The sequence below is a fragment of the Orbicella faveolata genome, unplaced genomic scaffold (assembly GCF_042242905.1).
Source record: "Orbicella faveolata isolate gen_17 unplaced genomic scaffold, um_ofav_v1 contig_2, whole genome shotgun sequence".
Lineage (NCBI taxonomy): Eukaryota > Metazoa > Cnidaria > Anthozoa > Scleractinia > Merulinidae > Orbicella > Orbicella faveolata.
Window position 1 is genome coordinate 29,882,479 of NW_028301547.1, and position 26,621 is coordinate 29,909,099.

Genomic DNA, 26,621 nt, shown 5'->3' on the forward strand with positions numbered 1-26,621 from the left:
AGGAGCGGGTTTTTTATTATTTCTTCGAGTGTACCCTAAACGTCACTTTGATAGCTAAAAATAGTGGCGTTTCGTCATGAAAACCGTAAGTGACCAGAATCCTTTTCATATGGTAATCCCCCCGGGAAGGGGTGGGGGAGAACGGTAGTCCCCTCAACTCCTAAGTCACGCTTTGAAAATGGTCAGCTGATCTGCCCAAGCCATCTGGTAATCTTTCAAACCTTTTATCAGGGGTAGCTCTATTTCCCTTTACTAAAGCCGAATGACGGCTCCGGCACTCCAGCTCCAGACCTTCTGTAGCCTGCATTGGAGGCGGATTAGCGGGCTCTGGCGCGAAGCGCGAGGCGAGAAATCGCTCGTTCTCGCGCTTTGCGCACGCCCTTGTGTATCGCGCTAGAGCCCGCTAATCCGCCTGTTCTGCAAGCTAGACCTTCTGTGGTTTCAACTGGAGAATGGAAAGTTGGCAAGCACACAAGCTATAACCGTACCGCTGCCAATTACAAAAATTACTGAGATTTGTAGACAGCAGGAGCGAAATTCCTGGCAAACTAATGAAAACAGTCAAAATCATTGGATATTATCCATTTTGAACATCTTTTCCCCCGGCCACTTTCAAAATCAAAGGATCCACCAGGCTATCTCGTGTAACGTATTATGGAAGTATATATCTTAGCACTATGATCATTTGTCATTTCTCTATTGCCTCCAATTGCTAAATAAACTAAATAAACGCATCTGAGTTGGCAAGCGTCTGCTCACTGGTACACCTTTCTTTGTAAAAATTGGTTGGTTGTCATAGACACTCAAAATAAAGTTGATGTACGTCTTCTTGGGTTGGGGTCCCATATTCATGAGTTTGCAACAGCTCTACTGATGACCTCGCGATTTCATGTTGCGTGACATCTCTATCACTCATTTCCAGGACCCAGAGCCTTTCCTACTCGCGGTCAAATCCCCTCTCCTCTCCCATTTCCTCACCTCCCACAAAGCCCATCTCAATGTCAGAGAAAAGAATTATAAGCACGGCGAGAAAACCGGCAACTGTTTTTTCGGTCTGATGAAAAGGTAGTCAGAACGTCTCCGGAAAAAAATCATAAGCGAGGAATAAAATTCATTGACAGACTTGCCAGTTAAACTTTTAATATCTTCTGCCAAATTTCACTCTTGTATTCATGTTACAAACTTCTTGCATTGCTTTGAGTATTTACATTACACTGTGATAATCTTTCAAAACTAATCCTACGACGAGCGAATGACGTTATCTTTACTAAGTAAATATACCTCAGTTTGTTTTACATTCTTAGTTATTAACAAGAAAAAAACTAAATCAAGATGGCGGAAACTTTCCTTTGCCCAGTTTAGCATGAACAAAATCCAACTACTGTAGTTTTTTCTCTTTGTAACTCTGAATAGACATAAATTTATCTCACTTCGCACTTGTTATGTATATTTAAAAAAAAAACGTTCAGCTGTACAAATAATAAGCACGCAATATAATCCAGTCTATCTCGCCAAAAAAGATAGCTTTATATCTACACTTGTCGCTTAAATACGGCTATAAATGTTCGCATCGCGCTTTGGGTAAATGAGAAACAAACGATACAAAAAAAACCCCTGCCACTACGATTAGAGGTATAGCTTCAAAATCAACGTTTTTCTCACCTAAATTTTAAACTAGAACTCCATTTATCTAAAATAAATTCATTGGGCCTATCCAAATCGGTTAAAGCCAAAAAGTTTATTTTTAAAATTTATCATTAATATCATCGTTACATTGTTCACAAAAATATGCAACTGCATTTCCTTCACAACTTTGGCGTGAGCCAACCGTGACGTGAAATCAACACGGCATGACACAAAGCGTGACATCAGCATAGCGTGATTGAACAATCAGCTGAAAGGGCAGTGGCTGTTATCTTTGCTTTCTCAGTGGGGGTACCAGGGGCTTGCTTATGCCATCTCCGGGTGGTGGGGGTACTCCAGCATAGCGCTCCCCAGGGGGAAGTGGAGCAGGTGGTAAATCTTCGTCGTCCGAAGTCGCTGACAGGGTGGTATCAAGATCGCCAGGAATGTTCTCTATATTTAATCCCCCTGGGCCGTCGGATAAGGGGGAAGGAATCAAATCTAACTCGTAATCCAACGGACCGGACAGGGGTAAGGTCGGAGGTGGTTCACTGGGAGGGGGAGGGGGAACAATCGCAATATCATAGTCCACATTCCCACTGCTTTTCCAATACCCCTTTTTAAACCCCGATTTCGAATTCCTGGAATTAAGCGAGACGTTGTTAAGGTTAGTGTCCTCTGGTCCTTCTTGCCAGCCGGAAGGTGGATTTACAGTCGAGATATCAAATGCCGAGCTTACAGTTTGTTGGTCGTTATTATTGCCGAGTTCTTTAAAGTGAACAGGAGGCGGCGGAACAATTTTAAGATCCAGGGAATCTACACTTGTTCTTGAAGATGAACGTCCAGTTTTGCCATCCATCCACTCCATCGGAGGCGGAGCAATAATTCCAAAAGAATCCATACCGTTCTGGGATCCAGCTCTTTCACGGTCCGGCGAAACAGAACCGGAATTTACCCCGTTAGCCCTGGGGACGAGAGATGATAGCTTTGGCGGCGGCGGAGGCTGAAAGCTTGGCGGTCCGGCTTCTTCTACGGCATGACTCGGTCTCGAACCGAATTGAGGTTTAAGCAGTACATTAGGTTTGGAAGACAATGCAGTATCAAAGTCTCTAGTGGGAATTTCATTCTTGTCAAAGTGTTCCAAGACACCATTGACTGGACTGTAGGCATTCAAACGGTTCTCTTCATCCGGGCTTTTTGCTGCCTGAGTCACTTTCCCCTTTGTAGGATCTGCTATGGACGATACTCTTGGGGGTGGGGGTGGTTTTAACTTTGGAGACCTTTCTAAGTTAGGGGATGAAGATGTCGAAGAAGGTGCGGAGTCTGATACAATTCTAGCTGAGGAAAGTCTTGGCGACCCAGGCATCACAACAGGAACTCGTGGTGAGGTCGGAGAGACAGGAGATTTCAGTTTACCCTCGTCCGATGGGACAACGTCATTTGGAAGATCCTCTTGAAAACGTTTCGGCCGATATGGGGCAGGTATGGCGGGTGGTGTTTTGACGGGCTTTGGATGAGACAGAATTTTCGGTTTGGAATCATCTTCCACCGCGTTCTTCAGTTGGTAAGGAAGAGGTTTAGGAGGCGGAACACGCTTTGCATCTCCTCCAGTTTTAGTAGGCAAGTTGCGAAGAATATCAGTGGTGTAGTACGCTTCTACCTCCGGTATTGCGGCAGTATCTTCCACCTCAGAGTACGGACTTTCATTTGAAACAAGCGACCTGCGGACAGATTCCACCACTTCTGCGTAATCTGAGTCTACTGTCACAGTGGAAGGACGGGATGGAGACGAGCTTGCCAGACTAACATCACGAGCAGGGGGTTCTGGACGTCTATCCCTGAACGCGCTGGGCGGGGCCGGGGGCATGTCGTGTCTGCCTTCAAAGCGACGCTGATGAAGAGGAGGTGTAGGGGGGACAGGAGAAGTCTCCTTTTGGCAAGGTGTCACAACTTCGTAAGGATTCTCGTCAATATCTGAAGTGCTGTTGACCGGGCTGGTGCTGGTCTTCAACGAATTGAAACGATTTTGTTTCGGGGACATTTGAGGCAAACTGCCGCTTACCGGCGGGGTTGGAGGCAAGGGCTTGGGACTCAGCGATAAAGATGATACGTCTTCCTCTGTATACCCGCGATCAGGAATTGCTGGAGACACCTCAACGATGTCTTCATCCTTCGTTTTCTCGGTTACACTGGGAGCTTTGTTCTCACTGGTGGGAAAAGGTCTAGGCTTCTTTTGAGATATGTCTGGTTTGGAATAAGAAGGCATCTGCTGCTTTCCTCCTTCAAACAAAGACATCATACCTCTCACACCACCATTTGGGGATGTACTGGGTATTGTTTTGTCTTCTGCTGCATCGCTCTTCAATTCAAGTTTCGGAAGTTCTACTTTTCTAGTATTTCCGTCTGTTCTGATTTCCTGGTAGTCACTGACACGCTCCGAAGGCGCCACGTTACTGGGAGACTTGACATTGGTGGATGTTGTGGTCACAGTGTATTTAGGGGCACTGAACTCTTTACTTGGCGATTTCGGTTTCGTCTTCGGCGGCGCTGGTTTAGGTTTAGTAGGCACCTGTGGCTTCGCGCGCTCTATGACAATCTTTGAAGCTTCTTGCCTTGGAACTTCTAGCTTTGGCGGCGCTTCTAGCTTTGGCGGCGGTTCTTGCTTTGGCGGCGACGATGAACCAACTTCCACGACAGTCCAATTCGTAGTCGGTTGTGGTTCCACAGACTTCGCCCCTGTGTCATTTGACAGTTTACGAGGAGAGGACAACGGAGAAAACACGTCTTCACTGCTGCTCTGACTCTGAAGGCGTTTCTTAAGTTGGAATTCTTCTAAACTCCTCTTCAGCTCATCTTTTGGTTCAAAATCAGGATCGCTCATACTGCGCTCTTTCTTCAGCTGTTTTGCGCGTTCCTAGGGGAAGCAAAACAGTGCATTAGAAAAGCACCAAATTTTAGTATGTTTAGCAGTGCCTAGATCAAAAGAAAAGCCTGCAGTAACGGTTTGGTTCCCTTCTGGGAACAGTTTGTAATTAGATAGCGGAGGGAGGAGTGAAAAGTAGGGAGAGAGTGGTTATCAAGATGACACTTTTGTCGCCTTCCAACCAATGGGAATTTTCTGTTTCTAAAGACACGGGGAATTCCCTCCGAAGATGTCCACAGCCCCTCTATTATTCTCGGTCTCTAAACCCCCCCCCCCCCCCCCCTACCCTGAGAAGTCTCCCGTTCTGCGCTGGCGTCCAGATCTCTGGCGATTCTATTCGCGCGTTGAATGATGGACTGATAAAATGTAAGAACATAGAAGGCTATGGACAGTCTACTACTAGGTACATGTATGCGCAATTCGTACAAACCTCTCTTTGTTTCTCTCTTTTGGCTTGCTCCTCCTTCAACTTCAACTTGGATAAGTTTTCTGCATGCGCCCTCTAAGGGATTCAAAGAGATGTCGAGCAATCGACATAAAAAAATATCCATAGTAACATACAGTACATTGATCCATAAAAAAGGTTTACAGGAGCTACGTCAAGGTTTGTGCATCTTGAAAAGTTTAGCCTAAATTTTTCAAGTTCGTCGTTTGTAATCCGTGTTAATCTTCTCCATCCTTAACCATCCTTGTTCCTTTATGGTTTATTATTATCTCTTTGGTGTTTTTCTATCTTAGTAAACTCAGTACTATTTCCGCGTTTCCTTCAAATTAAAGGTAATTTTGTACATGGCCAAAATAAGTGAAAAAAAAAAAAGCCGTGAAGACCGGAGCTCCTATTAATTGTGAAAAACTTCATATGAATAACGGTAAATCAAAAGCCTAAGACGCGAGCGGAATAATCGCGTTATAATCTATCAAAATTCCCGCAAAAACTACAATTGCAAGAAAGTGAAATAAGCTGAAGTGATTTTATAAAAGAACGCAGTGGTGGGGCTTTAAAACTGAAACGTTCCAGTTTCAAGAGAGCGATTTTCAAACCCAATGGAAGTGAAATTTCTTGCTACTAGTAAAACACAACAAGGTCTGCTGTGGTCTGCTATGACAAAGCGCTTGCTCCAAAGTCAGGTTTTCCCCTGAAACGCAACGTGACGTGACAAAGGGTTTACGCAGAGAGCCATCTGCATGACAACAACAATATATAGCTACTCACCTCAAAATGCATAAGAAACGCGGCGAAAATACCAAAGAAATCTTCTGTGGTGGCTGAGGACGGTTTTTCTCCAAAGAATTTCACAGTTTCTCGGAACTCGCCGGTGGATTTTTCTTGCAAGCTGAGTAGATCATTCAGTTCACCTTCAGTTTCGTCAATAATGCTCTAGAAGGTTTAACAAAACCGTTTTAGCTGTGTGGTGTCAAAAGCTTTCTTTTGCTAATGCACAAGGAGTTCGTTTTTACATTTCATTTTAGCCTGAACGCAAATAATGATCCAAGTGAGAATGACTTGAGTAGACTGGAGAAAGAACAGCTTCCCACACACGTTCTTAATCAGCAAAAACAACCTTCACTCTTACAGCAAAGGTGTGCTGAAAAAACCTTTTGACAATGAGAAACCAAAACATGGCTGGTGGTAACCGCGAAAAAATAACTAACACGTGTCTGCGCGCGCAAGCAACGTCGAAATCACGTGAAAACCACGTGCAATGTAAACAAGTAGCCCGTTCCAAGCTGAATGAAACATGCGCGGAGCAAATCAAGATCACTCCTGATTGGATGAACAATCATGTACCTGTACTCTGATTGGTCAAATTTTAATTAGATAAATATTACTGGTAACGCAGAGTTTACCTTAACCGCCAGGGAAAAGCGATCATTTGGATCTTGGGACTTAAGTGATCGGAACGCTCCGAGGTCGGATTTCAACTCCTGTAGAAACAACAATAAAAGAAAAAGAAAATTCTAAGTTTAGGGATATAGTCTTAACAATAGTCTTAACAATGGGTAATAACAATGGGTAATAACAAATTTCGACACTCAACTGAAAAGCGCTCAAGTGTCAAATTATAAAACGAAATAACAAGCATTTGAAGACCATGGCAGGGAGTTGAAAGTAGCAAGTTTGATGGGTAGTCTTGCGAATAAAGTCGTAGTCGTCGATGGTCTTTGTTGGTAAATCGTTAGTTTGCTGTCTAGTTGCTTTTTGTTAGCTTTTCACCGTTTGTGATTGTTGTGAGGTAGCCACGGAAAGACAGGTACTAGAGAAATGCCCGTTTCGCCATTTCCTTTTACCTGAATAAAATTTCCAGTGCTTGTTTAACCAGAACAAAAGACAATGGAATAACTATTCAACATACCTTCATTCCAGCCGCCAACTCTTCCACTTCACATGCGACCATTTGCCCTGAAACTAAACGAAAAAAAAAAACCAGCAAAAATCAATTCAGTTGCATTCGCGATACCACTGAAGGCATGTCGCGGTCAATGTTTCTCATTTGCATTGTTATCTACATGCATGTAAGGCAATCTTGGGCAATTTTGAAGTTTCTGCCCAAAATTTCCTTGCATCTAGACTGCGAGCAGTCTCTCTTTTGCTCGAAAGAACGCAAACCAAGAAAGTGTACGAGCGTGACTGCGAGAGTGAAGCCGCGAGCCGCGAGTGGCGCGGGTATCGGAAGACGAGCGAAAAGAGACCCTGCAATGGTTTCATGCATCATTTCTGATGCTACTTTGAAAGATCGCATCGATAACAATCTGACACCTCTGCCCGTTTTGAATATGACATTCCGGTGTCAAATTATATTTCGCAGGAAACGATCGAAACTCCGACGCCCGTGCTACTTACGGCTCAAGGCTTCGCATGTCACGCTCGCACGCTCACGTTGTCACGTTTGCAGTCTACCTTGCATCCACGTTGGATAATATTGTAAATATTAGGTCTCGTCCACACTACACCGGAGGAATTTAAAAACGCAACAATCACCAGTCATTCTGGATTTGTGTTAGAGGAAAACTAGGTGAGGGAAATCACATAACTAACGTGGTGCCATCGTTTTCGAAAATCTCCGATTTCAACTTGTTTTCCGTTCACAAGAAAACGAAAAGTCGGCGTTTTCAAATTACTCCGGTTTGAAGAGCGTTTTAGGAAAGCTTTCGTGTCAACGGTAGGCCTAACCGTGGAAATAAAGCTGCGTTTTCAAATTTCTCCGACGTAGTGTAGACGCTGCCTTAAACGTTTGGACGCATTTTTGTTGGTTCTCCAAGACGTACTGAACACCTCACACAATCAAAAGGCTCACAATCAACTTCACGTGGAATACAACAGGAGCAGTTCAATTGGTTAAGAAATGCTGAATGTTGCAAACCACACACGTCTCACAAGCGATCGTTTTTTTTTTTGTTTTTTTTTTTTACTAAAAATAGAGACAAAGTTAAAACTTACCTTTCGCAGCCGTTGGGACCGAGGAAATTTCTTCCTTAATGTTCAAAACTTCGGGACATTTTGATTCAATTGATTGCACCAAAAAGTGCAACAGCGTGGACTTGTTGTCTGACGTCTTAGTGTTGGTGAGCTGAAAAAGGTTAAAAAAGAAAGAAAAAAGTACGAACGATTAAAACACAAATGAATGAACACAAAAGGGGAACGAAAATATTGAAAACAAAACGAAAAAAAATTAGGCTAACCGCGTTAACCGGCGTCAGCTACAAAAGAATTGCGCAAATTTCGGATAAAAGTGTTTCAGAAAAATCGCTGAAGAGGACAACGTATTGTTTTGTTACAACACCTATAAGTATTCACATTAATAACAACATTGAAAATAGATATGACAATGAATTAGCGACAACCTCACCTTATTTAAATATTCAATCTTGAAGCCAACCGCTGATCCTATTCTCATGTTGCCTTTATTCATGTAATTACCCATCGCCAAAACCAACTGAAAACATCAGACAGACATAACATGTTAGAAACATTACAATTTCATTGTACTCAGCAGAGACCAGGAAGTTGTTTCAAATGGGGATGACGCTATCCAAAGGATAAATCACTATCCAGTGGTAAACGCTGGCAAAATGAACTAGCCTATCAACTGGACGCTGGTTTATCCGGTGTACAGCGTTATCTACACTTTGAACAACCGAGAACTGTTGAGAGGCCAGCGGTAAGAGGATAGAGGAGGAGAAGAAGGGCGAAGTATGCAAAAGTCTTATCCAAGCACTTGTATTTTTCTTCAAGGAAACAAATCGACTCGTACAACGGCATTGCTAATAGAAACCACGCTTAAAAGTAAACTTCAAGGCCTTGACGGTAAATGTGAAAAGGAGTATCCGAAAAAGGCTTGACAGTGGGCATTGGCCTCCACCATCGCAGGCTATCCCGGTTTCTGCATCATGAGGCGATTTAGAAATCGTTTGTCTGCAGCCACTTAGATCTGGATAGAGAGAGGCACTTTGACGGTTAAGTGCCTTGTCCACGAATGACACAACATCAGTTGATAACTGCCGGCACTGGAACCCAGTCCATGCCTTTTGAGTTTAGGGAAGACGAGGCAGAACGGCGAATTAAAGTCAGTCTTCCCTATCAGTGCAGTAATTATTTGGCTCCTTTCAAACCACACTGGTAAAAGCAGGTCATCTTCATACCTCTAAGATCTTCTGCAGTTTTGGACTCCTCCTCAATTCTTCTGAAGCATCAAGAACCGATTCTAGGTCCTGCAAAAAGGTTGTTGCAAAAACCAAGGTGTTAGACTGCGAGCAGTCTCTATTTTGCTCGAAACTCCGTGGGGAAGAACGCAACGCACGCTCACGATCGCTCACTTGTGTTGCGTTCTTCTCTGCGAATTACGAACTACGTTTGCAGTGACAAATATTGTACCATTAGCACCAAAGTCTCAGATCAATTCTTGACAACTATGTGGGTTTTCCAGAATTCTCCGCCAATCGAAAAGCACACAAACGCACGCCCAACGATTGTGACTTGTTTGACGCTTGCGGTTCGCGGACAATTGACTTGATTTCCGATCGGTCAACCCCAAGCAACGGGAAACCAAAAAAGATGGTCTATTTCTTACCGGCTTGATCTCTTCCACTTTGTCTGCAAAGCGAGCCTTGAAGAGTAGGGCTTTTAACCGCTGCTTGTACCAAGACACCTTGCTCATCTGCAACAGTAAGAATTGAAAAAGGTCAACATTACCTTCACTGTCTAAGATTTTTGGCTTAAAAGATCGCACTGAAGAATTACACACACGCTGTAAGCACCGTGAAAATATAGAGTTGTTGTTTCCACAACGCGTACAAGGAGTACAAGATTAGCAACGGCAGAGGACTATGCGCGTTAAAAGGGCGTGAGGAATTTCGTCTAAGCTCTACCATTTGCATTTAGTACTTTTGTTCACAATTGTCACGAAACAAGTTCCCGCGAAACGTAGTTAATGCTGGCACAAAATGGAATAATTATCTTTGAGTAACTCAACATTGCGAACAATTTTATTTCTCAAGTGGTAAAATAAAGATTCTAGGGTATGAGTCTTGAAACGTCAACAAAAAAGTCAAAAAAAAAACGTCAAAAACGCCAAAACGTCAACAAAAACGTGAAAAACTCTCTCGACATGCGGTGTAATGTGTTGCAACTTTGTACACGTACATTAAGTAGACTTATGATAACCACAAACATTAAAACATACGCACTTCGTAACAGAACCTGTCCGCTTTATCCAGCTTAGTAACATCGTCGGCAAAGTATTTGAACTTTTGAAGCTGAAACAACAAAGATGAAAACCACACTTGTTACATCAATCATTTATGGCAAGGAATACAGTTTAGTTTGTAACACTGGGAGTAATAGTTTGTTCTTAGAAAGGCAGCGGATTTATGTGCAGTATCTCACATACATGTTAGGGGAATATGGACGATATTGTTGGCAGGGAGGTTATTTCAACACGGTTAAAACCTCGGGCAAATACAAATTACGATATATTTATTTAAGTTAGTAAAATGAAATAAAAAATGGCCCGACCCTACACAGGGCAAAGGAACAGTTTGCTTGCGTTTCAAGTCTTTGACTGAATTTCTACTGAGATTTCACTTTGATCGACGAACTCAGTAAAGCAAAGCAAATCTCCATTAACACTGAAACCATCAAACGGACCGTACACAAGTAATTTAAATACATATCTTAAATAAATATCTTAATTGACAACTCCCCCAATGAAGCTTTTCAGGGCCAAAGAAAACCAAATGGTGAAACAAATAATGCAAATGAACATAATAACATGGTTAAAAGTCCCAACTAGGCAGACCAGTTGGCTATTTACAAGGGTGGCCGACGAGCTGAATTAGGGTCTACTGAGAAACAACTCCAGCTTAGTGGTCAGAGCGGGACTTGCACCCGCGATCAAGTCCTCCCTAACCACTCGGCCACGCTGCCTCCTTTCTTCAACCTGAACTGCTGTATTTTTTATTTACAGTTCTGTCGGTTGTTTTTCAGTTTTCCTTACCTCTTCTTTATCCGGAGCATAAAGGAGAAGCTGTTTCAAATGAGACTCAGTAAACCTGTTCTCGTCCATCGCTAGCAGCGCTTGTTTGATCTCCTCGAATGGAATTTTCAAGTGACCCAGTAAAATTGCTGTTGGTTTAGAATGAACAGAAACTTGTGAGCAAAGACAACAAGAGATTGAAGACAACTATCATAAAAAAACAACATTGAGCAACAAAAGCAACAACAACAACAAAAACAAAAACAACAGAGACATGAAAGATAGCAGGCATTCCTTTTTACTTACCTATGTTGTAAGATTTCTTGGGATTCATCACGGCTGGTTTAGCAGGCTTCTTTTCTTCTTTGCCTTAAGAAAAAATGTTCAATTTGAAGCAAGGTTTAATTTGCTTATTTGATAATTTAAAAGTTGATAGACAGTACTATTAAATGAAATATCGAGGAGACTGCACTCTTACTTGAAGCCTTCTGTATCGCACTGAAACTTTGCTCAAGTTGAATAAACTCAATAACTTCTTCTGATGGTTCGTTTTGCCGCAACTGAAAACAGAAAATTAAATAAATTTACTCAAGACAAGCACGGAGGGACTGGAATGTTACAGTATGAATGAGACAATTCACTTCAGGGTAATATACTTGAACCGAAAAGGACATGTAACAGCAAACTCCGGCTGGGACACAACGAAGCCAGGTTGTTCAACTGTGCAGCAATTTTTTCATGTTCTTTATTCACTATCCTTGTCAATCTTTCTCACAATTAACATCCTCGCTGCTTCTTGGTTCAGTACTACCTCTTTCGTGTTTTTTTTGTCTTGTTAGACTTGAACTTTAGAGATTCTCTTATACGGACGTAAATTTGGTCAGCGCAGATAATAGACAGACAGACAACCTTTATTTAAGCACGACTAAAATTAAAACTCAGTGGCTGATTAAATTAAACTTCGTACAAAGTATATACATGGTAGGTGCAGTTCATCTAAAATTCTAATATCATAAGGACGCTGGTTTTACAAACTGAGAGTGGATTAATCAACCAATTTTGCTATGAAGCTATGTAAACATCTCTAAACTCTTTAATAAATCTTACTCTAACGTTCCCTAGATATAATTAAAATCTGAAGGTCTAAAATTGGCCGTTGTAATGGAGGTCTCCTTGAAGGTCAACTCTTTGAAAAGATCAATAATGCAACTCATCTCCTAGATCGTCTTGTTCTCGTAACAGACGCCTTGAATACAACACTTCAATCTCTTACAAAATGCGAGACAACGTAAACGGAACATTGTTATCACAGTTTATGTGTGAAGAGGCCATACCTGTCCCCACACAGTATCTTCCAGCCCAGCAATACTCAGTTTTTCCCAGTTTACTCTCTTTAGTTGCATCTGTCCGCCTAGGTTTCCAGGACCACCCATAGGAGGCGGAGCTGCCGGTGGGGGAGGGGGTGGTGGAGGCGGAGGCGGGGGAGGGGGCGCTCCCACGGGGGGAGGTGGCGGTGGAGGGGCGGCACTTGTGCTTGCTTCATTCTCTGGGGAAAGAAGAAAAATCAGAATAAGTTCTGTTTGACAAGATACTCCACTACTTGACGTAATAGTCTGCATTAAACATCTACACGTACCTCCGGTCTCCTTCTCTTCATCTTTATCCTTTCGGCGTGCTTTTACTGCAGCGTCTAACGGATTCTCGGCCTCGTTTGGAGAGCTAGGTTCACTACCACGGTCTTGAAAGGAAAAAAAAAAGATTGTTGTTTGCTGTGGTTAACTGGTGTTGAATTTTTGCGTGCAAGAGAAGCCAATCAGAAAAACTGATCAAATACTTGAAGACATAAGTCAGTGAGTACGGACTTTTTAGGGCTAGGAACTTCTCTTGCAATGAAATAATTTCGCGAGAAAGATGTGTTTGCACAAGCCAAATGATAAAATGAAAACCAAACCTTGATTACCGGTCGCCAGAAATATAAGCATTGGTAGTATTATCAATGTACACTCTACCTCCAGTCTCTTTCATTTCTGATATCATTTTCTCGCTCTTATCCAAAGCCTCTTTGGTCTCCATCAACTCCTGTGTAGTGATCGCCAGCTGATGCTGAATCTTTTCCACAGAGACTTCAGACCCTTCAACGGAACCATCTCCAATGCTGCTATCTCCACTCACTGAGCGAGGAGTTGAAGTGACCATTCCTGTACCAGAGGACGCCTGTGTCCCAGATGAGGATGCTGTTACAGGGCTGTGGTGGACCTGTGCTTGAGTCTGAATACTTGTTACACTAGACTTCCTGATTTCATCCGCCAATAATGCATCCGCTAGCTCTTCTGTTGAATGACCGTAATAACACAGCTTGAATAACAAGAAAATCATGACAGGTAATAATTCCCTCTATTTTCTAGATCCATTGAGACTGTCCCAGACAGAGTTGGAACAACAGTATTATAATTCCTGGAAATTCACTGTTGGACTTACTTGTATGTTCTTAAATGAAAATAAAAATAGATTTCATCATTTTATCTTCTTTTTGCCAGACTGAATAGCCGAGTTTAATTCCACTGTGCTTTCAATGCGAAAATAGAAAACAACATCTCACTTTCCACCTTACTAAGTCTCCTTTGCAGGAATTAATTCCTGCTCCCTTCACTTCTCAATGATCCAACAGTGGCCGCAAAGATTGTCACAGCCTGGCAGTGACCCTACAAAGACCCCACCCACTCTAGAGTGCACCCACACCCCATGTCTAATGGCATGTCATTGGTTGCTGGACCATTGCAAATAGTTGCAAATAGTTGCAAATATTTGTAAATATTTGCATAATGCGCTCTTGTCAAGAACAACCAGGATCTTTCACACTCAGTCTTACCAAGCCCTGCAAGATCAAGATCATCCTCATCATCATCCCACCCAGAATCTGGGGTACCATTTCTGGATCTAGTGTCACGTACAGGAACTGTATCCAGGTCGGAACCTACAGAAAAATAACAACCAAGTTACTTCAGGAAGTAATTTCACATCTTATTTGCAGTTTCCGGTTTCTATCACTTCTCTTTCAACACATTACAACAATGCTTACAACTTAATGCAAGAATCTGACACGAGAACGAGACAGTGACGGTAATAAGAGACAAATTGAGGAATATATGTGCCACATACCATAACCAAACCTGGGGCTCAGGCGACCCCTGACAGCTCCTGATGAAGGCCAGTTACCATATGGCTCGTCAGGTAATACTAGTAATAATAAAGAAAGCCAAGGGATCAGAGCATCCACAGACGTGATGTCTACAGTTATCAATAAAGCACCAAACAATCAAATAGAAAAACAAAATATAATCAATGCAATAATAATCCTAGGTTACATGTAGTTTAATCCTGTGATGAAAATCAGAAAATCTCCTTATTCCTCTCTCATCCAATTTCAACAATCTTTACAATGCTAACTAGACTGGTATTGGGAGCAAAGAAAATCAAAGGCTGGGGAATGTGTGCCTCAATGTCCTTTGCGGACAAACTTCTAAACCTGCATAGACGGGCTTGTTAAGGCTTATCCATTTCAAGCATGTCAAGTCAAGAAGAAACTCAGATGGGTGCAACATTGGCATCCCTTTCCATTTTCCTCTTGGCTCAAGCAAGGAATCACAAGCCTGGCCTCAGGTTGTTTGTCCTGAGCAATATCATGCCATTGCACCAATTAATGAAAACTACAGTTAGCTGAAATGCGTAATGTACAGAGTTTGAACTAACCTCCTCCCGGTGTGGTATTACGAGGTCTTGGTGCATCAGCAAGCCGCATGCCTTGCACTCGGTACAGTACATCAACAACTTCATCATCATTCGTTTCCAGACTAGGGACAACACCAGCTAGAACAACAAACAAACAAACAACACGTCTTGAGTGATGTCACTAGGTTGTGTTTCACTTGGGGACGTATTCATGTTAAGATCATATAGTGTATTAGCTAAACTACACATGACATTGCTGGGACTACCCCTTGTGTTGGTGAGAGGCCAAGAAACCCATGCCCAATAGAGTGCGGTGAAGTGTCACAGAGGAGGCCCTATGCTCCCTCACAGACTGAAGATGGCAAGGAAAACAAAGTGAATTAGCTAGACACGAGTTAAAAATTGAAAAAAATCTTTGTTACTCACTGTCCATTTTCCTAGAGATCATTCTTGCAGCTGCTCTGTCAAATGCTTGCTGTTCTGCTTCAGGTAGAAGCTCGCTCAAGTAGTGTAACATCTGCAGCTTGGCTCCATCATCCAGAACAGGATCCAATGCTCTGATGAGTCTTTGTACATTTCTATCTTTGCTGTATTGATTAAGGCTTTGTTTGACAACAAGTTGTTCACCGCGTGTGAGAAGTTGACTCATCTGTTAATGAAATAAACATCAAAACTAAAATTTGTAGTTAAGTTTTGAACACAGACTGAAATGCAATCTGCAAATACACCTTCATGTACATCTGATGACTGATTTCTGTTTAGAGTTTTCCCTGAACACACAAGGTGTTTATCATTAAACAGGACCCTGGTACTTACAGAGTAAGTACAATTGTTCATGCAAGAGTTTTTATCATACTGTTATGGATTGAGAAGGCTTTGACATGACAATTTAACACACTAACTTGTTTCTCTTATGACTGCATTACAGATTATTTTATTCAATATGACTTGCATCTCAAAGGTATTTTAAAGGTCCACATTAATCTGAACATGGACAGTATTTCACACCTGGATTTTAAACTGCCTGGAAAGCGATCGAAGGTCATTCCTGTTGTACCCTGCTCCATTCATGAACAGATCACTTCTGAATGACAAAGCTTTGGATGCCATAGATGAACACCTTGACACAGTTGCAGGTCGTTCATTTTCAAATGTGACAGACAGCTGAGAAGACTTGCTGGATGACAGAAGTGATGACATTGACGACTGGGGTTTCAATGCACTGGTGGGACGCCACTGAACCAATAGGGTTGGCTGTGAGCCACTTCCCTTCAAAAGCTGTACAACATGAAGGTGGGGCTTTCCCCTGGAGAGAAAATAGACAAAACATTCAAATATAATAGGGACATTGTGCACAGTAGCTTCAATTATAAAGGCCTCCTCAGTGATCTTAATTCCTCTGCCTCCTTGATGGAGCCAAGACATGGTTGGCACTGTCACATTTTGAAAAATTCAGCCTAAATATTTCAAGTTTGTTCTTTTAAATCTGTTTTAACCTTGCAGTTTCTTTTTGCTTTGGTATTCAGAACTGTCTGTTTCTTGCAGAATAGGAAACCCCAAAAACAAAAGTGGCAGATTCAGTTGTTACCAAACATTTCTCTTCAGTTGACAACACACACAGTGCACTAAGAAGTTAACTGGCACATCAAGGCAATATTACAATATAGTTGACAATTGGCTTTGTTCTTGCAGGTTCTTGCACCTTTCTGTATTCTCAAAACACAAAGTCAACTTGATGAAGTTTGTCTCACCTGACGTTTAATCCATTTATTTCTAGTATATGATCACCAGCCTTGATCCCAGCATTGGACGCTGCTCCTCCTAAGTTCAAGAGACGCAAACTCCACTCAGTTCCAATCAACTAATTAATAGCCCTCATAACTTGTATTACACCATACAGTAGTTCAAAAAAACCTTTATGCTAAGTATCTCTGTAACTTGACTTGACTGCATTTCGGGAACAACTACATACACTTTCTCATGCGATAAAATTGAATGAGCTGTGGGTTTTTGTACCCAGCATACTATTAATTACTAGTTTTTTGATACAGATAATATAAGATGGAGCTTGCCTCTGTCAACAGTTTTGATGAACACCGGTGAACTCCCACTGAGTGTAAAACCAAACCCAGCACCAGGTCCTTCTCGTCTGACTTGTACAGTCCTGTAACAAGAGGTTCATTGCAGAATACCAAGTATTAGTCATTTAGTAGTGGTTTAGAAAAAGGTCAAAATATGTAAGTTGCATATAGTGTTCATCAAATACCCAATTTTAATATTTATACTAAACACCTAAATTCAGTTGTCATTCTGAACCTGCTAATATAACTAGCGCTTCTAACGTTTCATGTAGCACATTGGGTTTCTGCAACATGACGCAGCTATATACATGTAGGTACACGTAGGAGTATTATTACACCCTAAATTGGGATTGTTACACCCTGTTGATCTCACTTATGTAATACTTAAACTTATTACTTTTCAAATAAGTGATATAAAATGTTCAAATAAGTGTACTTTTTCACCAGCACAGCCATGTAAAAATCCATTATTATGTACATGTAACAGGAACATCTATTGGCCCTGGGCTTATACAGCTTGTACATTATTTACATGTAACTGTAACAGACAGCACTTCCATTCCAAGATGTACAATATATAAAGTCACATGACTGTACAAAAGTAACTTACAGTTCTCAGACAAAATCTACAGTATACATGTATTCACCTTGGAGGTCCAGCAGTTCTCTCTCGTGTTGGCTGTCTTGTCACATCCCTGTATTGATTACTTGTTCCAACTGACCAAGTGCTGAAAGAATTATTACCACAGAATTTTACCCCTGAGATGACCATAAGTGTATAATTCTTGAATAAGTCTTAAGTAGTCATTATTTTGAGATCATCATAGTTCTTAAACAGCTTACAAAAACATAATAAAAGAAAGACTTAACAGAGTAAACAAAATTACAAGATGTTTACATGGTGGCCCTTAAGTAAACAAACGAATATTGTAAATACAGTGGAATCCCAATTTTTCAAACTTCCAAGGGAAAAGAAAATTGGTTCAAAACATCAAAGAGTTTGAGAAATTGGGGGTAAAATTACAGTGCTCGACTGAGGAGAGGGAATGCCTTTTGGTTTGAGTTACATGTATCGGGAGGTTCAAAAAAGTAAGGGTTCGAGAAATCGGGATTCTACTGTATACCAAAAATTGTCAAAGATCCCAACTGGTAGGAGGTGGACCAGTAGGCTATATAAATTCAGGACTGGTACCAAACTCAAATCCATTCAGTGGCAGAGAGAGGGATTTGAATCTAGGACCTCTGGATTACAAGTCTTGCACCCAAACCACTTAAGACCATCCTCACCTCCTGCATGTGATTAATGCACATTGAGACAGTCATTTGCTAAGCCTTACCCAAACCTGCCAAGAGCACCAGTATTACGGCTGTTGTATTCTGAGAATTCTAAGTCAGAGGCACTTGAAAAATCCGGCAAAAAATCTTCATCAGCAGGCTGTCTCTTGGTATGCATTATCTCACCATTCATTCCGACAAGGATGTCAAACAATGGTTGTTCACTCTTGGGGATGAAACTCCTAATAATACCAAAGATGAAAAAAATAATTGAAACACAGCATTAACGGGTAAAGGTAAAGTCTGCATACGAGTCAAGTGGCCCATCAGGCTGGAGCTTATGTGGTTAGAACACATTAAGTAATTATTCTACTTGTTGCTGTACAGTATGTGCATCCCTTCAGTACTTTATTTGTCTCTTTTCCTTCATTCAGTTGAAAATGGTGTAACGATTCAGAAGTTTGGTACTTTTCATGTTACATGTAAATCATTCTGACTTATAGATTAATACAGTCAGGGTTTTCAATAAATTTTGAAATAGCCGTCTGAGCTAACTAAAGTAGGCGGCAAACTGATGAATTTTTTTAATAATCTGAGTGAAAATGCTGACAAAGTAGGCGGCAGTAAGAGGTAAATTCTGACAAAGTAGGCGGCAATTTTTGCAGGTTGCTGGCTTCTAATGAAACCCCTGTACAGTCATGTGTACATATGCATCCTGTACAAAGACATGAATCTCTAAGGCCACATTTCATAAATTGAAACAAATGTTGAATTTCTATCTTGAACTTAAGGTGGCTGAACACAATTTCAGCACGCGCTCTTGCTAATGCCATTCAGTGCGCACACAAGGATTACACAAAGCAACCATGGCATCGATATAGCTATCATTTTATTTGGTCAATGCCCTCGCTATCTGTGCTTTTTTTCTTCATAATTAAACACAGTGTATTTATGGCTTTACTCTTTTATCAAAAGTGTATGTCAGAAAAGGTAACGATGCAAAGAACCCAGCCATTCTCAGATTTTTCTTTTTTACCAAAAGATCCCAATTAAATGCAGCGCATGCATAGTAAGGCAAAAAATTGCGATTGAATGCTGAATAGCTTTCTTGGAAATACACCTATTTCTCGAGAACCACTCTTTAGAATTTTACGAAATTTGGCACGAAAATACTTTAGAAAACAAGTAACTGGAATATGGAAAAAAATTGAAAACTGACAGAGGAAATTCTAGATATTTCAGTTAAACTTCTACAAGTGATAATTTAACATCCCTCTGTTAAACTATTATTAAAATAGTGCTAACTTGTGAGCATTGTTACAATCTTGTTGCATCCAAATGAAAAAGAAAATCTAAAGACTAGATTTTCTCCAAACAAACAAAACCAATTTTAAAGGCCTGTTTATATTTATTCACGTTGCCATGGCAACGACACATACATCAGCCTAGTCATCAAAAATCTGAGGTTTGTGTTGCTAACTTTCGTGTAGCCATTTTTGGCAACCAAAGGATCAAAGGTTTTAGAGAAAAAGGAGACTGAAACACAGGTATCAAAACTGTATTCGGCCACCTTAAAGTGGTCTTAAACTGAACTACAGAATGAACAGTCTATTTAAAAAAAAAAAATTAATCAAAGACATGAAAATGAATTGTGATATGCTAATTTTAATACTAATGGTATATACCTTATGTCTCCCAACAGTTTCCTCTCTACAGGGGTCCGAAGGATTCCTTTCAGGCTCTGTGCCAGTTGCTCAATGGACCTGTCTCGTGCATACTGATTAAGGGCCTTGATGAGCTGCTTTTTGATCGTTTCATTACCAGCTAGATAATAATTCATCTTTAAAGGAAATAAATTAATCAAAAAGATCAGTCAATAATAATGATCACGGATTTGTTAAAACAGCTTTGATTTGTCTTTTTTTTTTTAAGTTAAATGATAATGGTACAAACACGTAATGTTTTCAGTCGACTCAGTTGTAATGCTTTTATTTTCTTTCACTTCCAACAATGACTTGCAGTACTCCTAGCCAATACCGATTGCCTTCACACAAATTAATTCACAAAATAAATTGTCACCTATCAACCAGAATCGTGTGACTGTGTAATCCAAACAGATATTGCACTTCTTCATTTTGTACCTATAAATCCGAAGATGAATGCTTTGTCTTTCTAATTGTTGAAGTATTGAACAGATATTATTTCTGGGGCATGGGGCACTCTGACGGTTTGAATCAAACATTTTAATATGATACTGATATTGTGTGACTGGATGTTTATAGTCTCAGATCGTTGTGATAACCCAGTCTAACTTTGCTAAAAGCATAAACTGACAACCCTTAACTTACGGTGTTCTTTTCAAACAAAAAACTTTCACTTGTTAATTACTTCCCTGAACGCTCCAAAAACGTTAACGTATGGACTATCCCATTTGTTAATGGTCAGTTTTAAGATAATCGCAGAACGCGACCACAAGTGCACACAAAAATATAATTAATTGTTGCGTACAAATCTAAAAAAATTGAAAATTACCGAATAATTAAATCTGACTAATGTGTACCAATTTACATTATTTGGACCTCTTAAAAGCATTCAGTTGTAAGGCAGTAACTTCATATTCGCTCAGACGAAAATTACAGAATATAAGCTTGCATGAATTGTAAGCTTACTACTTTGTTAAAGTAAACTCATTTCACGAACGAAATGTCAACTGTTGTGTATGATATCCACACAAAAGACAAGAACTTTGATCAATAATAAACAACAATCTACCAAAAGAATATCTCATTGAAACTAACCTGCACGAAGAAATCTCTGGCTCTTCTGTACCTCGAAGAAGAACTTTTTCCACCTCGTTTGTCAGTTATCCCGATGTCGGCCGCTCCGGCGATTAGCACTAGAGAAATCGTTGGTCCGCAAGTATCGATCATTTGTCCGACTTGATCTTCATTCATGTGTCTCAAGTTGACACCATTTATCCGAAGAATAAGATCGCCGCGCCGAATGCCGACATTTTGAGCGGGACTTCCTTGCTCTACATCTGCAATGAACACGGGTCCTTTACCGCGAACCGAAAATCCAAAGCGACCTCTTCGACGACGCAGATCGAACGTTCTAATGCGAGAAATTACCGCAAGTGCTGGTGGAACTGTTCGCGATCGTTTTGCTAATAAGATTATTTCTTCTCTGCTTAAACCTTGTACGTTTTCCCCATTGACTTCGAGTATTTGATCGCCAGGCTGAAGACCTGCCCGTTGTGCTACGGAATTCTCGTCCACAGACAAAATAACCACAGGCACCTTTCCACCGACGGTGAAACCGAAAGCTTCGGGCCAATTCTCGTTTGTTCTCATGTTGATGAAACAACTCTAAGCATTAAGTTAAAACTAAATACTCTTCTTTTGTATACACGAGTCTTTTTCCAACCACAAAGTCGGCAATTAATATCACAAAATTGATCTCCTAAATCATCCCGTTAACAACCAGGTGACCATTCGTAAACTTTCCACAAAACTCGTCCTTCAAAGTCTTTGTGAACAGTTAACGTTCCAATGACGAATTTTGGGGCTTGGAATCCTTGTTGTTGAAATCCAATGTAAGTTGATGACATCTAAAGCGAGTCCAATTCGGGACACGTTTATCGAGGACTATTTTGAGGATTGACAAGCAACGTCGACGACGCCAAAATTTGAAACCAGGCAACCAGAACGTCGCACGAAGCTGATCGAGTTAGCAACGAAATCCCAGACAAAAACCGCTAGAAAACGGTCTCGACGACAATGTTTCGTTCGTTGAATACTTTAACTTCCATTTTCCACTGAAGAATTCATCCCCAAAGGCCAAGTTATAAAACAAACTGACGTTGTTGTTTAGTTTTCGCGCAGCGCGAAATCACCTAAAACAATTCACCTTCGCTGTGATGTCCACTCAGCAGTGAGGCTTTAATTATTCATGCACACAGCACTTCTAGCAAGATTTGCATATCTTTAAAATTCGGGCATCGACGCCGCCATCCTTGACATCCTAAGCGAAAAAATGCCAACAAAACAGTGAGTTACTAAACGTAATCGGATCTTTGTAAGTACCAGGGGAACCTTGGGTATTTTTCTCAAGGGTCGCTTTGGCGCTAACTTGGAGAATATGGAAAACAGCTCTGATGAAAGTAAACATTCTTTGATTGCTACCCTTGACCTTACGTCATATCTGTGAGACAAAAGCGCTGTAACGCAAACAGTTTTTTTCACGAATACCCTCGATGAATTAAAGAACTTTCGCGGGGGTAAAGCATTTCCTTACCTCGTTCCCAGATCTCCGATACTGCGCGTTATAAACTCCATGGGTCATGTTCAATATGCACAACTTCAAAAGGTGTCCTCGTCAAAATATTTATCCAAGAACTTTGTTGTTTAATGTATTCGATACGTTTGTTTAACCGATGATCTTGCACGGCTGAGTTCAACTGCACCAGCAGAAGAATTAAAAACATTTAAAGAATGATAATTAATTTAACAACACCCGATTGATACTATTACTATACCGTATACATGAGTTTAGCACAGACGTTCAATTTTGCCCTTCCACGAGTAGTCTTTTTAGTGACATTGAATCAAAGTTTCAGACCTCTGTTTAACTTATTAACAAACTCTTTGTTCCTCTCAGTTCAAGGACAGCAGGCGTTTAATTGTTTTGATGATTTTAATACTGTTTTTATCAATTAATTCTTTCCTCTCCTGATTTTGGCTAGCTGTTTAAAAATGCAAGTTCTGTTACACATCGTGTTCTCTGACAACAATTTATCTTGAATCAAAGCGTTAAAATGTTGAACAGTAGACACGAAATAAACAAAGAGCCTTAAAATTACAATCGCTCATTTGGTTATACATATTGGCATTTCCACTTTATTTCGTTTGTGTCGCTACCGGAGATAATTATGAAACTGTAACAAGTCATAATAAATTCATTGCATCTTTCAGGGGGCAAATAAAGTGACGTCACAAATTGCTTAAACATTAAGGAGTTTCTCTTACTGTGTCATATCAATTTTGTTAACGCTCCTTCAGTCGATAGTCGACGACTAAAATCCTTGAACTTCCCGCTGTTTCAGTCAAATCATTAAAATTATCTAACTCAATGTAGCTTGTCGACTCCGTCCTCGACTTGGTGATTTGACAGGTACATAGGGAATCAGTTTACACACTAGCCAATGCGCAATGCACGCAATGACACTCATTCTCAGATAAGAAGGAAATCAGAAACGCTATCAACTTATTTAAAAAAAATGCCTGTACGTGACATTCGTCAAACTGATTTTATAATCCCTGCAAAACATAACAGGCGTAGGTCAACCTAGCCTTGCCTCAAGTCGACCTTTGCTTAATCTTTTGCTTACATTTTTTTTTTTTTTCTCAGTCGGTAATCTTCCTTTAATCTTGGATCAGCAAACAATTTTTTTTTCTGACGTACGCCAGTAAAATTAAAAGATCTTGTCAGTTTTGCTGTACCAAATGAACTGATGAAAGCTTGCTAACGAATTGTTTGTCACGGGTTCATTAAGACAGAAGTGTTCTATCCTAACAAAAAAATCAAAATGTACCGCGTCCTTATAAAGCGGCTACAGAAACGAAAGTCCATAAATACAGATGACTTTTCAACAGCAATTTTTTTTTTTTTTTTTTTTTGGCCTTCTAATTTTTTCCAAATATCCAACATGGTATAGTAGTATAATTATTACATAATTCAGAAGCAGTTATTTTATCATCACTTCCTTTCGTCACGTACTATTCATAATGATCGTGTTAACTTGCATACCTACGGCCTGTTTCGGACAACTTTCCTGACAAAGTGTTCATCAGAGCAATTGACTCGTCAGTGGGTGGTCTGTCACAGTCCATGGAAAGACGGATCAACCTACTGCTCACTTGTATGACGCAATGAGCTGGGCGCCACAAGGAAAAGGAGAAGGAGAAGGCCTAAGACAACATGGAGACGAACAGTAGAAAAGGAACGGAAAGAGGCAGGGTGGAGTTCATCAAGTGGAAAGAAACGGGAACGGTCGCAGCAGACCGAGAAAAGTAGAGGACCTCTGTAAAGGCCCTATGCGCCACGAGGCACGAGGAGGATAGGTAACCGGTAACAGGTCAGTTGTATGGCATTTGAAGGCGTCTGAAATTCGCAAACTTGAGAGGATTCAAGAGAAAGCACTCAGGGCAATGTATACCGTGACATAGTCTCGACTTATGACAAGCTGTTGGTTGCTGCCGGATTACCAACACTATACAATAGAAGACTCCAGGATATTACTGCTTCAATTTTGATGTGTAAAGTTAAGAACAATCTATGCCCTCAATATATATGTTACTGATCTTTTTTCAAAGAAAACAAAGCAAATTTAATCTGAGAAACTCAGACTTTGTCGTAAAAAGATTGAACACGGTGGCCTGTGGAAAACACTCAGTCAAATACTTAGGTTCGACATTACGGGCCAAGATACCCATTGAAGTTAAATCGAGAGTTTTGAGGGACTTTGACTATATTAGAGACAATTAAGACTTAAGTTCCTTAACTACTACAAGTGAAAGTAAATCTTCTTTACGCTCGGGTTCATTATTCTTGTCATATTTATGTACACTTAGTTTTATTAGTTGTATTATAATCATTATTAAAATCATTACCTCTCATTTATGTACTTTCAGTCTTATAATAATCATTATACTGTAATTAGTTTTCATAATGTTAGCTCATTTAGGTGTCCCCCAAATAGCTGCAGTACACAAATAAAGTTATTTATCTATTATTCAATAACTGATTAGAGAACTTTACTCTGATGAAAGACTCGAGGAGCCAAGTATAAGCCGAAGCAATTTTAAAACGCTCAGCTCAGCTAGCCGGTTCATACTATTTTCAGCCGTAATTTCACTTATATTTATACCCTCTCTTCCCCTTATCAATCTTAAAGTTCTGCACTGTATCATCAGCGTCGACGCCGAGCATTCCTCTGATACTTTAACAGTCTCCCATCTGATCTAATTTGTAGGTGCACGTGCACTCCGTCAGATGGGCTCCCCATAGCATGCTTTAAGGGGAAAGAGAAGATGCCGAAGAGCTCTTGATGTAGAAGGGCTTGGACATGCTGTCTTCATACTGGATAGCTGTCTTCATGGGGTGTCTGGAAAACCCGAATAGCGAACAGCGAATGGTCGCGAATAGCGAATAGCGAATAGTCCCGAATAGTGCGAGTAGTCTCGAATAGTGCGAATAGTGGCGAACAGTCGCGAAAAGCGGCAAATAGTGACGAATAGTCGTCAATAGCCACCGCTTTAGATCTAATATCCTACGTTAATTAATTATCCAAATAAGCAACAGAATTTCAGTGAATTTATTACCTTTTCTTCTCAGGACTCAGGCTAGTAGGCTGTCCATCGCCGACATTAAGAAAACAGAAAACACAAGGATAACCTAATAAAGACGTATTTACGTTTTGCAGTGGTTAAAACAGAAGAAATTACGTTAAGAAACACCTTTTGTCCTGGTAAGCGTCTGCACTTTTTAGCGGAAAAATCCCATCCTAAGTTGCTACGAGGTTGACTGCGAGATACTGGGTACCCTATTTGTTACTATTTGCCACTATTCGCCACTATTCGAGACTGTTCGCCATTATTCGCACTATTCGTACTATTCGTACTATTCGCTATTCGCTATTCGGGACTATTCGCTGTTCGCTATTCGCGACTATTTGCTATTCGCTATTCGGGTTTTCCAGACACCCGTCTTCGTGTCACTATGGAATGCGCTGATCATGCAGTGTAGGGGGTGATCGATTTTCAAAAGGATGTTGAGGAGCCCATCTCTTCTAACCGGGTCGAATCCTTTGTTTTGGCGAGGGTGATGATGGTACCATAAGGAAGCTTGTGGTGTTCACTACATTTCTTTTGTAGTTGACGGAGGAGAATACCATGTCCACTGTTGGGTGTTCTGCTATCATGTGATTACAGATTACATGTTTTTCAAAGAAGAAAAGATGCTTGTCTCATAATCTAGTTTTTTTTTTTTTTTTTTTTTTTTTTTTTCCCGCCAGACGATTTTTCTCTCTCTAGTGTGATAACGGCCATCGTTTAAATTATTCTAAAACAAGATCTTATAAACGCGTTTACGTACTCGCCACACTATTCTTATCCTGAAGCTCGCACGCGTAATGAAATTCGTGGGCGCGTAGGTTCAGAAAACTCGCGCGCGCAAACTACTTACGTCACATCACGTCAGAACAAATTATGACGTCATAAAGCCGCCGTCTTACAAGGCGTTCCAGTGTTCAGCTCACACCGAGTTAGCTGTTAGGAAACAGGCGCATTGTGTAGGGTTTTTAGAACATTAACTCCAGCTAAATGAAGGATCCTCACAAGCTTGGTCATCAATTTGGCAGCATGCAAGAGTTACGAATGGTGTCTTAAGGATGATTACAACAGACAAAGATAAAGACCTCGCTCCGGAAGGTCAGCGCAAACACTTTCTACTCATTTT

At 40.7% G+C, this 26,621-nt stretch overlaps 1 protein-coding gene across 1 annotated transcript; it reads right to left on the reverse strand.

Moving 5' to 3' along the window:
- Positions 1-1,123: 1,123 nt before the first annotated feature.
- On the reverse strand, positions 1,124-22,189 carry LOC110063904 (delphilin-like). The gene is made up of 27 exons (XM_020770900.2): positions 20,903-22,189; positions 19,790-19,944; positions 18,167-18,346; positions 17,477-17,557; positions 16,821-16,912; positions 16,500-16,569; positions 15,757-16,054; positions 15,175-15,397; positions 14,770-14,886; positions 14,179-14,256; positions 13,889-13,993; positions 13,029-13,349; positions 12,656-12,757; positions 12,354-12,565; positions 11,498-11,579; positions 11,326-11,388; positions 11,041-11,168; positions 10,232-10,300; positions 9,616-9,702; positions 9,188-9,256; positions 8,395-8,481; positions 7,986-8,115; positions 6,901-6,953; positions 6,395-6,472; positions 5,760-5,924; positions 4,977-5,048; positions 1,124-4,537 (listed from the first exon to the last, which is right to left on the reverse strand). The coding sequence occupies exons 1-27, from the start codon at positions 21,455-21,457 to the stop codon at positions 1,913-1,915; spliced, it is 6,297 nt and encodes a 2,098-aa protein (XP_020626559.2). The 5' UTR covers positions 21,458-22,189; the 3' UTR covers positions 1,124-1,912.
- Positions 22,190-26,621: the final 4,432 nt, after the last annotated feature.

Excerpts from the sequence above, each read along its gene's own strand:
- LOC110063904 (XM_020770900.2), bottom strand. The coding sequence starts at position 21,457 with ATGAGAACAAACGAGAATTGGCCCGAAGCTTTCGGTTTCACCGTCGGT. Across the intron at positions 14,887-15,174 it reads GATCTCTAGGAAAATGGACA|CTGGTGTTGTCCCTAGTCTG; the intron begins GTGAGTAACAAA and ends TTGTTGTTCTAG. Across the intron at positions 11,580-12,353 it reads AAGATACTGTGTGGGGACAG|TTGCGGCAAAACGAACCATC; the intron begins GTATGGCCTCTT and ends TTCTGTTTTCAG.